General features: G+C 53.1%; 1 protein-coding gene across 1 annotated transcript; it reads left to right on the top strand.

Moving 5' to 3' along the window:
* Positions 1-222: 222 nt before the first annotated feature.
* On the top strand, positions 223-6,326 carry TCF15 (transcription factor 15). The gene is made up of 2 exons (XM_055266452.2): positions 223-813; positions 5,899-6,326. Exons 1-2 carry the CDS (start codon positions 295-297, stop codon positions 5,971-5,973), a joined length of 594 nt encoding a protein of 197 aa, XP_055122427.1. The 5' UTR covers positions 223-294; the 3' UTR covers positions 5,974-6,326.
* Positions 6,327-12,059: the final 5,733 nt, after the last annotated feature.

Raw genomic sequence — 12,059 nt, 5'->3', positions numbered from 1 at the left:
CATCTGCCGGGCTAGCTAGCCGGGAATGGGAGCCTTCGGGGTGGGCCACCAGCTCCCGGGCCGCTTTCAACCTGGGGAACGGAGGCGGTGGGTGCGTCGCCATTGGCCAGGGCGCGGCGGGCGCCTCCCCATTGGCCGGGCGGAGCCCTCCGCCCCCGGCCGGGGCGGCCTTGCCATTGGCCCCTCCCTCGCCTATAAGGCGGGGGCCGGCGGGGCCGTGGGAGCGCGCGGGAGCGCACTGCGGGGCGCGGCCAACGCTGGGACGCGGCGCACGGAGGGACGCGGCCGGCGCCCATGGCGTTCGCGCTGCTGCGGCCCGTCGGCGCGCACGTGCTGTACCCGGACGTGCGGCTGCTAAGCGAGGACGAGGAGAACCGCAGCGAGAGCGATGCGTCGGACCAGTCGTTCGGCTGCTGCGAGGGCCTGGAGGCGGCGCGGCGAGGCCCGGGCCCCGGGGGCGGGCGGCGGGCGGGCGGCGGCGCGGGCCCCGTGGTGGTGGTGCGACAGCGGCAGGCGGCCAACGCGCGGGAGCGGGACCGCACTCAGAGCGTGAACACGGCCTTTACGGCGCTGCGCACGCTCATCCCTACCGAGCCGGTGGACCGCAAGCTGTCCAAGATCGAGACGCTGCGCCTGGCGTCCAGCTACATCGCGCACCTGGCCAACGTGCTTCTGCTGGGCGACTCGGCCGACGACGGGCAGCCGTGCTTCCGCGCCGCCGGCAGTGCCAAGAGCGCCGTCCCCGCCGCCGCCGACGGCGGCCGCCAGCCGCGCTCCATCTGCACCTTCTGCCTCAGCAACCAGCGCAAGGGGGTGAGTGTGCTGCGTCCCTCTCTGAGGCCGCCGGGTCGGAGTAGGCGGGGGACGGTGCCTCTCCGGGAACTGGAGAGGTGCAGGGGCCCCAACGAGGCCAGGGGGAAGGACGTGGAATTCGTGCTGGGTGCGGCACCCCAAGCCCAGGGTCTGGTGTGGAACAGAACCACTGACTTAATGCCCTGTCCCCCAAACAGAAAGAATGCAGGAAAACCAGAGTTTGGGTCTGATTTAACTGCTCAGTGTGGAATATCCCCTCCAACGAAAGGTGTGCTGGTACTTCCTTCCTGCTGGGAAGACGGCATGAGGACTGAATAACAAAGACCATATTTTATTGAGTCTTCCTCTGTGCTGGTGCGCTCTACATCCACTTTTTTGCCTTCACAAGAATCCCTTCAAGCAGGTAGTCTTTCTGCCCATTTTATCCTGATGAGGATCTGAGCATCAGAGATGGAATCACCTGCCCACATTTACTCAGTTGGGAAGCCAGGGTGCTGGCCCTGGGTTTGCCCAGTGTGTGTTGCCCCCACCTTGAAATAATTGTCCCCTGTCCTAAGATCTAGCCCAAGAGCAGGAGACTGAGAAGAAAGGAGGCCACAAGCCCCCAACCGAGAGCCTGAGGTACCTAGCGGATGAGCAGTAGGAGTGAAGAAGGGGCCCCCTGAGAGTCCCCAGCCCCCAAAAGGACATGGTGTTGGGAGAGGGCACTCTTGGGTCAGCTGGAGGGAGCTGGTGTGCAGCTCCTGCAGTGTGTCCTGAGCAAGGAAGTGGATCAGGCTGGTAGGGGTGAGCGGGGGCTGTGTGGCAGCAGAGGTGGCCTCTTGGCTGAAACCTTGCCCAGGCTCCAAGGAACCTGCTTCATCCCCAGACCGTGTGCCTTTCTGGCCTGGGCTTTTCTTACAGTAAAGAAGCCTGTCGAACAATTTGTATTCCAGCAGCTACCATTTACATCCGGAGAAACTGAGGCTGAGAGAATACTGACTTTTGGTGGCCAAGTGGAAGGGCATGGGGAATTGGAGTTAGGCCCCTGACTCCCTGCTGTTTGATTCTCACAGCTGCCCTTGGTTCCTTGCTCCACCCTGTTCTGCGGAGGCCTCTGCATCTTGGCCTGAGACCACCCTCTGTCTGGCTCATGAGACATCTAGCCTGGTTTCTCAACACTTGGCTGCCTTAGTTGCCCTGAGTCGGTCTTCTTAGCCTCAGGCTTGTGCCCTCTCCAGGGTCCCTGCTGCTCCCAGCTGTGGGCCCCTGTCAGTACCCCAGGCCGGACTGAGAAGCCAGGAGTCGGCCTTTAAGGCTTCCTGGGATGGGAAGGCCTGAAGGGGCTCTCAAGGATACTCCCTGACTGTCTTTCACCCATTCATTCCAGTTAGCAACCCTTAGCTACCCAACAGCTGCCTTCTGTTGGCTCCGAGAACCCCAGAGAAGCAGGGTGTAGGTCCCCACCCATCCACCAGTCAGGACCTGACAGTGCAGCCCCAGGGTCAGGGCAGGGAGATGAAGATGAGGATGCTGTGGTCTGATGGTGGGGGGAGGGAAGCACAAAGGGATTCTCAGAGCCCAGAGAAAGCCCCCAACCCAGGGTGAGTGCTGACAGGGTTTCTGTGTCACATTTCTGAAGGATGCTTTAGAACAGGGGCAGGCCGATGAAGGGGTAGGAAAGGGTGTTCTAGGATTGGGGCATACAGCAAGAGTTGAGGCCTAGAGAAGGAAGAGGGAAGAGGTTAAAAGTGGCAGGAGTGCAGAGGAGGAGCACAATAGCCAATAACAGCAGTGACAGCAGCCTTCATGAGCACTGATCTGTGCTAAGTGCTCTTTATGAGTTATCATTAAAATCCTGCAACAGCCAGGACTGAGGCGCTGCGGTTATCCCCACTTGCTTAGAGGTGCTGCCAGTGGCGCAGAGACACACAGTCAGTGATGGAACCAGGATTCAAACTCAGGCCTGCCTTGTTGGGACATGGGATAGGTTACAGGGGGAAGTCCCTGTAACTGTCATGTGTCCACCCCCACAGCAAGCAGGCTGGGGGACTTCTCTGCAGGTCTCAGGCCTGTCCCACAGCTCACAGGGGCCTCCCCTGGGCCTGGCTGCTTCCCTGGGATCTGTCTATGGGACCAAGAACTCAGCCAAATTTGGCTGTGGAAACCATGCTCTCAACCCCACGGTCTCCTCTGGGAATAGGCGAGAGGGGCGATCCTGGCCAGCTATGGCCCCTTGAAGACTCTGCTGGAAGAAAACTGGCTGTCTTGGGGAGCTCTTGCTCCCTTCTGAGCTTTGGGGGCCAGAGAGCTTTAAGACCCAAGACCCTGTTCCTTTACCCTGAGCCACCACCTCCCTCCCATCCTGGCCAGTCTGGAATTGGGGTTGCCATGGAAACAGTTCCCTGTAGCATCTTTCTGTTGAAGGAGGGGTTAGCTGTGGCCCTCTGGGGTAGAATTAGCAAGTGGGAGGTGGAAAGGGGGTTCTTGTCTCTGCCCTGTCTTCCCTTTGTCACCTGGGGGTGAGGATTGGGCAGGACCATCTTGTGAGGCTCTCCCCTGTTGGTATACCCAGAAGGTAGCTGGGACCAGGAGGCACTGTCAATAGACGATGCTGATAATAATACTTATGAACATTTATTGAACATTTACTGTGTTCCCAACACTGTGCCAAGGCTTTACCTAGATTTAGCCTGTGTAATCTTGTGTTAGCTTGTGTGATCCTGTAAAGTAACTCCCCTTTACGGAGGGGAAACTGAGGCTCAGTGAGATGAAATCACTTGCCTGAGGTCCAGTAGTTGGCCCTTGGCAAAGTAGGGATCGAAGCCTAGGTCTGTTTCAGTTGAGCCTAACTCCTAACCATGGTGCTTCCCGAAGACCCTTGGTGCTAAGTTCCTGAGGGACAAACAAACTGGGGTCTTGTCAGGACCTTTTTTTTTTTTTTTTTGCAATGGAGTCTCGCTCTGTCGCCCAGGCTGGAGTACAATGGCACGATCTCAACTCACTGCAGCCTCCGCCTCCCAGGTTCAAGCAGTTCTCCTGCCCTAGCCTCCCAAGTAGCTGAGATTACAGGTGCCAGCCACCACACCTGGCTAATTTTTTGTATTTTTAGTAGAGATGGGGTTTCGCCATGTTGGCCAGGCTGGTCTCGAACTCCTGGCCTCAGACAATCTGCCTGCCTCGGCCTCCCAAAAGTGCTGGGATTACAGGCATGAGCCCCCATACCTGGCCATCAAGACCCCTTCTAAGCACACTTAGCAGCTTACACAGCTGCATTCACATTCGACTGCACCTTGAGATGGCAAGTAAAATCATTTTGTCCCCATTTCGTAGATGAAGAAACTGAGGTTCAGGGAGGTGAACAGTCCCAGCATTCTTCTGGGACCCCAGGTCTCCAGATGACCTCCAGACTTGGGGTGGGAGGGGGCGGCTCTCCCTGTCCCTGAGGACTTAAAGAGTAAAAGAGGGGAAGGCCAGTTTTCTAATTCAACCTTAATATTGCACCCCGTCCCCTATCTGCCCTTCTCAGCCACTCCTGCCAGAGTTTGTCTGAGAAGCCCAAGCCCCAGGCTCTGCTGGGACTGTGGCCTCAGCCCTCAAAATAGCCCTGCCTGTGAGTGAACATGCTGTCCCTGGGCTGCAAGAGCCTCGAGGGAGGCTGGGCTTGCATCTGGATGGATCTGCCCCAACCTGGACCTGGGGGTGGAGGGGGCAGGGGGCAGGGGGCAGAGCTCCCAGATGGTCAGCTGTTTCTCTAAGTGGGCTGAGAAAGCTGTCTGTTCCTCCATCATCTAGCCAGGCTCAGGATGATGAGCATTTACAGTGGGATTTCAGACACTATCGTGTCCTGAAAACAGGACGGATTGTTGGACAACATAGATTTCTAGCCCAGCTCTTTTACAACTGGCTGGGTGCCTCTGAGCCAGTCATTCAGTGGCTGGAGGCCTCAAAAGAGGGGGTGCTTTAACATCTGTGACCTCTCTGGCTTACGGTGAGGATGAAACCCATGTGTCCAGTCTGAAAATATCAATGAGAAGAGCTGGTAGAGACAGCCCCTGTAGGGACTGATGGTTTCAGGGACTGCCGCCATTAGCCTGTCTTCCAATGGCTGCCACTTCATTCAGGCGGCATTGATTGGTGCCTGCTCCAAGTCAGGTCCTGGCCAAGAGAGCCCAGGCTGGAAATGGGACCACAGAGTGAAGAACTCCTTTTCCCTACCACTCCCTGAGATCCCAGTCCAGATCGAGGGACAAAGGAGAGACTCTGCCTTGTCCTTCTGAGATTCATCCCCATGGAATGTCCCCAGAAAGGCAGGAAGTGCTAGGCAATTTCAGGAATGGAGAAACCTTTCCAGGGAGACAAGACCTGCGAGCACATTCCTGGCAAAGGGGACGCCTTGAGGGAAGTCAAGGAGGCCAGAAATCCAGTCCCCTTTTGAAGGTGGACGAGTGAGCTGCTAGGCATGCAGTCAGGCAGGGGGAGGACCACTGCGGGGCGTGCTTGTTTTGCCCATGTAAAATATTATGCTTTAAAATGTATTGAATCTTTTTTCAAGCAACAGATCATATGGGAAAGAAGTAAAAAAGGTAAAAAAGTATAGCGTGAATACAAAAATTAGCCGGGCGTGGTGATGGGTGCCTGTAGTCTCAGCTACTCGGGAGGATGAGGCAGAAGAATCACTTGAACCCAGGAGGCGGAGGTTGCACTGAGCCAAGATTGTGCCACTGCACTCCAGCCTGGCGACAGAGCAAGACTCCATCTCAAAAAACAGTATAGCGGGAGAGAGCCTCCCTCCCATCCTCTCTCCATCATTAAATTCCTCTCTGAAGAAACCCACTCACAATTTCCCATGTGCATTTCTCTCCAGCAATCACAGCACACAGGCGCATTCAGCCTGCCCCTTGCTTTTGTCCTTAAACATTGTCATTTGGCAGCAGTCCGTATCAGTCCAGAAAGGGTTTCTTCTACTTTCTGCTGCAGAGAACTTGATTGTGTGGCTGAACTGTGATTTATCTATCAAGATCCTTCTTGGTGGATACAGAAGTTAGTTCCAGTGTTCACATTGGCCTAATCGAACCTCCTTATACTCTTTCTCCCCCTCTGCAGGGTGGCCGTCATGACCTGGGGGGCAGCTGCTTGAAGGTGAGGGGGGTGGCCCCCCTTCGAGGGCCACGGAGATGAGCCTGGACCCTGGAGAAGGAGGCCAGGAGCCAGCCACTGGCTGGACAGGGAAGAAGACCCCAGGAGCCGAGCCCACCCCTTTTTTGTGTAGGGACCAGGGGACCACGGCCTGGGTCCAGGACACTCTGGGCAGGGCCCTGGGGACATCTCCACCCGATCCTGGAGAGCTGTGAGGATCCATTCAGCCTGCCCAGCTCTGACTGGTCAGAGACAAGGCAGAACTTTTGGAAAAACAAAGACTGTTAGTGACAGAGGGTGTGTGTGTGTCTGTGCGTGAGCGTGAGTGTGTGTGTGAGAGAGAATTGGTGAGTTTAAAATAAAAGCTATTTTTAAATAAAAAGACGTCGTTCTGAGCTGTGGAGGGTCCTGTGGACATCGAAGGTCAGAGGTGGGCCCTCCCCTGGACCTAGAGAGAGGCACAGATGTTCCAGGGGCTGCCCTGAGCCCTGGAGGGGTGAGGGTGGGACTGGGAAAGGCAGGCAGAGACCCCTCTCCGGGAGCCACAACCAAACTTTCCTCAGTCTGCTATTTATCAGATGTTCTTAACAACTGTTAGGTGTCTGGTATGGTTGGTAAAGAAATCTTAATTTTATTTATTTTTGAATAAGGACTGTGTTCATTTCATTCACACGGTTCAAAACTCAGAAGGTACCAGAGGATATGTGTTGAAAAGTCTCCCTGACCCTGTCCTCCAGCCACCAGCTCTCCTCTCTGCAAGCAGCCTAGGGCACCAGTTTCCTGTGATGTCCCATTCGCTATGAATGATCAGGCAAATACACAAATGACAGCACACCATACACACTTTTGGCTCCTTCTTTTTTTCCTTAATCTAGCTTGGTATCATCCCAAGTCAGTACCTGAAGGGCATTTCATTTCTTCCTGAGCTACTTCTTATTCCATTTGTGAACATGCCATCCTTTAACCCATCCCTCTTTGATGCTATCACCAACAAGGCATGTGGTTTTCCACAAGTGCAAATGAGTGCATGCTAAAGGGGAATATTCTTACCCCGTGTTAGCTGAAATGCTTTAGAAGACCGATGACACCCAGAGGCACGTGACAGGGTGACACCCTGAGGTCCGTCCACCTTTGAAGCCCAGAGCAGCTCCTTCCTTGCCCTGGAGATGCCCCAGGTGGAAAGCCAGCACCTGTTACCCAATTACACTCCCAGGAGCCCTGGGAGGTGGAGCTGGTGTCTCCCCCGTTGCAGACCCAGCAGAGACAGCGATGGGTCAGCTGATCAGTGCAGCTAGGAGTTCTTGGCTGTCGGGCTGGGGCTGTGTCCCTGTGAGGTCAGGATCAGAGAAGCTCGAGAGGCCCGAGGGTGGGAGAGCCAGGGAAAGGCCAGGGCAGCCAGGCAGCCACCCTCTCCTCGGCAAGGTACATTCATATGCCTATTTCAACAGTTTATTTATTTAACAGACACTTTTTATTTTTTTAGAGACAAGGTCTCACTATGTTGCCCAGGCTGGTCTCAAACTCCTGAGCTCCAGTGATCTATTTCATGTTCACTGACTGCAGTCTGGCCCCAGAGTCCACATTCCTATCCCCTCTGTTCTGCCTCTACCCCACTCCCCTGCATTTGACCCTCTGAGCCTGAACTGTGGCTCCCATTTTGCAAATTGACAGATTGCCAATACCCTCCATGTGGCAGGCACTGTGCCAGATGCCACAGGAATGAGCCCGACCAACCTGGTCTTCCTCACAGATGAAAACCGAGGCCCAGGAAGATCAAGGGAGTTGTGGAATTGCCAGTCCCTAGGCTGGAGCAGGCCATGAAATTACCACGCTTAATTCCTTTGGTGTCAGAAGTAGAGGAAGGAGGGCCCCAGGGGGCCAGGGTCCTCCACCCAGGAGAGCTTTCCAAGCACCCTCTACCTCACTTCCCCGCTGTTCCAGGGACACTGGTCGTGCTTATCCTATGTCCCAGCGTGGCTGTGCTTCCCCCTTTGGGAGCTGATTAGGAAAGCACATTGCTCCCCCTGCGCCTACCCTGGCCAGGTACAGCCAGCCTCTGGCAAAGCCACAGGAAAAGGACTGTGGCCTTGTCAATGGCAGGAAACCTGGGAGCGGGGGCAGAGCAGACACTTGGGTGCTCTGGCTGGAGGCCCACTCCACCACCAGATTTGCTGGGTGACCCCAGAGATGTTGCTTGACCCCTCTGGGCCTCCCTGGCTCAATCTCTAACTAGTAAGAGCAGCTAGAACAGAAAGATAAGTATTTGTTTTGCTTTGTGAGATAGTTTTTAATAGACCCTGCATGCATTGGTAAGTAATCCAAGTTGTATCAAATGGTATGCAGTGAAAAGTACAGACCTCCCTCAGGCCCCTCCCCAGAGGCAACTTCCTGAGTGTCCTTCCAGAAAGCTTCTATACTGATAACTGTTTCTGAAAAAATATTTATAGGTTTCTCTGACTGTGTTTTCATTGTAAAATAAATTCAAAATTCTACAAGACTCTAGAAATATCACTTATCCCAAAGACAACCACAGTGAAGACAATAATCCCACCGAGTTTTTGGTTGTTGTTTTGTTTGAGACAGGGTCTCACTCTGTCACCCAGGCTGGAGTACAGTGGCACAGTCATAGCTCGCTGCAGGCTTAACCTCCTGTCCTCAAGTGATCCTCCCACCTCAGCCTGCGGAGTAGCTAGAAATACAGGCATACACCACCAGGCCTGGCTAATTTTATGTATTTGTTTATTTTGTAGAGACAGGTTCTTACTATGTTGCACAGGCTGGTCTGCAGCTCCTAGGCTCAGGTGATCTACCTCAGCCTCCCAAGGTGCTGGGATTATAGGCGTGAGCCACTGCGCCCAGCTCTGCAGCGTTTTCGTTAAACTAGCACACGTATACTTAACAAATCATTTAAACCATGCTAAGTTTACACTTTTTTTTTTTTTAAACGGATCTCACTCTGTCATCCAGGTTGGAGTGCAGTGGCGTGATCTCGGCTCACTGCAACCTCTGCCTCCCGGGTTCAAGCGATTCTCCCGCCTCAGCCACCTGAGTAGCTGGGAGTACAGACGTGCACCACCACGCCTGGCTAATTTTTGTATTTTTAGTAAAGACGGGGTTTCACCATGTTGGCAAGGCTGGTCTCGAACTCCTGACCTCAGATGATCCACCCACGTTGGCCTCCCAAAGTGCTGGGATTACAGGCATGAGTTACTGCGCCCAGCCAAGTTTACACTTTTTATGGAAGTATAAGACACATTCAGAAAAGTGCACAGGGTGTAAGGGTACAGCTCAATGGATTTTCACAAGCTGAGCACACCTGTACACCCAGCATGGAGATCAAGAAATGCAATTAGCAGCTTCCCAGGAGCCAGCCCCTCTTGCACATCTACTCATACTGGTTCTTTCCTTTGAATGAGACACAAAAAAGAATAAACTGACAATAAGTCTCCTTCTCTCCCAGCCACCAGCTCCAGTCCCCAGAGGCAATTGCTATGTTAAGGTAACCAGGATCCTATGGATTCTGGCAGAGATGGTCTGCATATATAGGCAAATTACATAGATGTTTTTCCACACAAGTGGTAGCATTTTACACACTCCTCTCTGCACTCAGATTTTTTTTTTTCTTAACCATACTTCTTGGAGACCCTTGGTTGCTTACAGAGCTGTTTCATACCTTTTCGTAGCTGCATAGTGCTCCATTATGCATATTTTGCAGCTTGCTGTCTTCCTGGTAATGGACAGTGAATGCCCATGAGCCTTTGTGAGCTGCAAGGTCAGCCCACACACGTAACTGAGGAGAAGCACAGGTGTGGTCTGCATATATAGGCAGCTCCTCTGGGGAACATTCTGTAACATTGTCCGCTCCCCCAGCATGCCTATCACCTCCGGGATGGTCCAGCCCAGCCAAGCTTCTCCAGGCCAACTTGGGGCCAGAGGAGTAAAGCTGCTCAGGGAGAAGAAATCCAGGACCGAAGGGGTTGGAATGACCAACTCAGCCAGGCCACCTTGGACCCCAAAGGGATACACTCTCCCTGCAAGTCTTGACACATGAAGCATCAGCACAAGAATAATCTGAGTTCATCATTTCACAATGAAGAAAGTGAGACAAGACGGGAGGCAACCTGCCTGTGGTTCCCCAGCAGGTCCTTGGCCCTGTTGGGACACCAAGAACACAAATCTCCCTCCTTGCCATGCAGGGCTGTTTTCTCTGACTCCACAATTATGAGCAGGAAGGCCTCAGAGGTCACCCATGGCAACCTGAAACTCAGAGAGGAGCGGTGATGGGCCACAGCTGCACAGCATCTGGAGCTGAGCAGGGCTGAGAACACAGGACCTCTTGCACCCACAGCAATTCAGGTTCCCCTCATTGTCCCAGGCCACTCCCATTTTATGAGGCTTTTATTAGGTTAAAAAATAAAGCACTACAAAACAGAGTGCTGAAGACTATGGCATATTTGGTAAGTTAACTTTTTTTTTTTTTTGAGACATGGTCACACCCTGTCACCCAGGCTGGAGTGCAGGTGGCACGATCATGGCTCACTGCAGCCTCCACCTCCTGGGGTCAGGTAATCCTAGCACCTCAGCCTCCTGAGTAGCTGGGACTACAGGTGTGCACCACGATTCCCAGCTAATTTTTTATTTTGAGGGGGTTTCACCATGTTGCCCAGGCTAGTCTCAAATTCCTGGGCTCAAGCAATCCTCCAGCCTCAGCCTCCCAAAGTGCTGGGATTACAGGTGTGAGCCACTGTGCCTGGCATGGCAAGTTAACTCTTAACTACCTCCACACAGTCAGGAGCATGATGCATTATTGTAGAACATCATATAATTAGAGGATTCATAGAAACATTGGCTCATGGGACGTACATATGAAGTTGGATGTCTTTGTTCAACCCTATCTGTGTCTCTTATGACAGTATATTTTACCTCGTGTAGTTGTGATATCAAGTCTAGACCTGAACAGGTAAATGCAATACATGACTTTGAACTGGATCCTGTACTGCAGAGGGGAAAATGTGACAGGGGACCTTCTTGGTAGAGTTGACAATTTTTTTTTTTTTGAGACATGGTCACACAAAATTGGGATATGAACAATAGATTAAGGAATTGCATCAAAGTTAAATTTTCTGTATTTGCTAACAGCACCCTGATTGTGTCAGAGGATATCCTTGTGCTTAAGAAATACATCCTAGGCTGGGCGTGGTGGCTCAGCTTGTAATCCCAGCACTTTGGGAGGCTGAGGTGGGTGGATCACCTGAGGTCAGGAGTTCGAGACCAGCCTGGCCAACATGGTGAAACCCTGTGGTGGCAGGCGCCTGTAATCCCAGCTACTGGGGAGGCTGAGGCAGGAGAACTGCTTGAACCCAGGAGGCAGAGGTTGCAGTGAGCCAAGATCGCACCATTGCACTCCAGACTGGGTGACAGAGCGAGACTCCGTCTCAAAAAAATAAATAAATAAATGAATAAATAAATACATCCTGAAGTACTATCAAGGAGTAGAGAAGTACAATATAGGTAACGTGCTCTCTCAAATGGTTCAGAAGATAAATAATATATGTGTGAGAGAAAAGGATAGAGTAAATATGGCAAACTTAAAATGCAGTGAATCTGAGTACAGGGTATATGGGAGTTCCCCCCACCACTTTTGTCACTTTTCTGCATGTTGTAAATGATTGCAAAATGAAAAGCTAAAAAGAAGTTGGGATCTTGGCCTACTGTGATGCAAGGCCTGCCAAATGTTGTCCTGGCCCCCTCTGATGCACCCTGGCTTTAGCTTGTCCAACAGAGGATGGAAAATATCCCCAGTGGACCCAGGTGTCTCTGCTCATGACTCTCAGGCCCCTGTGCCTCTTAGGAGGCTAAGGTGGTCCCATCCCCCGAGTCTCCTGCCACCATGATTTATGTCCCTATGAGCCTCAGCAGCTGTGAGCACAAGTCCCACTGGGTAGCCGGCTGGGGGGGCTGACGTTTGCTTCTCAGCGTGTCTAATCCAGACCAGATTTGCAGACCCCACGGGCCTGGGATAGAGCTCCCAGGGGGCTAGGGTCAGAGGGCAGGCCAGCAGGGCCTGGAAACCAGGGAGGCACTCAGGATGAACAGGCTGCAAGACAGAAGACCTAGCCTATTCTAGG

Source organism: Symphalangus syndactylus, chromosome 24 (genome assembly GCF_028878055.3).
Source record: "Symphalangus syndactylus isolate Jambi chromosome 24, NHGRI_mSymSyn1-v2.1_pri, whole genome shotgun sequence".
NCBI lineage: Eukaryota > Metazoa > Chordata > Mammalia > Primates > Hylobatidae > Symphalangus > Symphalangus syndactylus.
The sequence above is the reverse complement of the archived record's forward strand: the minus strand, read 5'-3'. Positions and strand labels throughout refer to the sequence as shown.

Bases quoted from the DNA above. Each gene is read 5' to 3' on its own strand.
- TCF15 (XM_055266452.2), top strand. From the start codon at position 295: ATGGCGTTCGCGCTGCTGCGGCCCGTCGGCGCGCACGTGCTGTACCCG. The intron at 814-5,898 runs GTGAGTGTGCTG...CCCCCTCTGCAG, and splicing joins TCAGCAACCAGCGCAAGGGG to GGTGGCCGTCATGACCTGGG.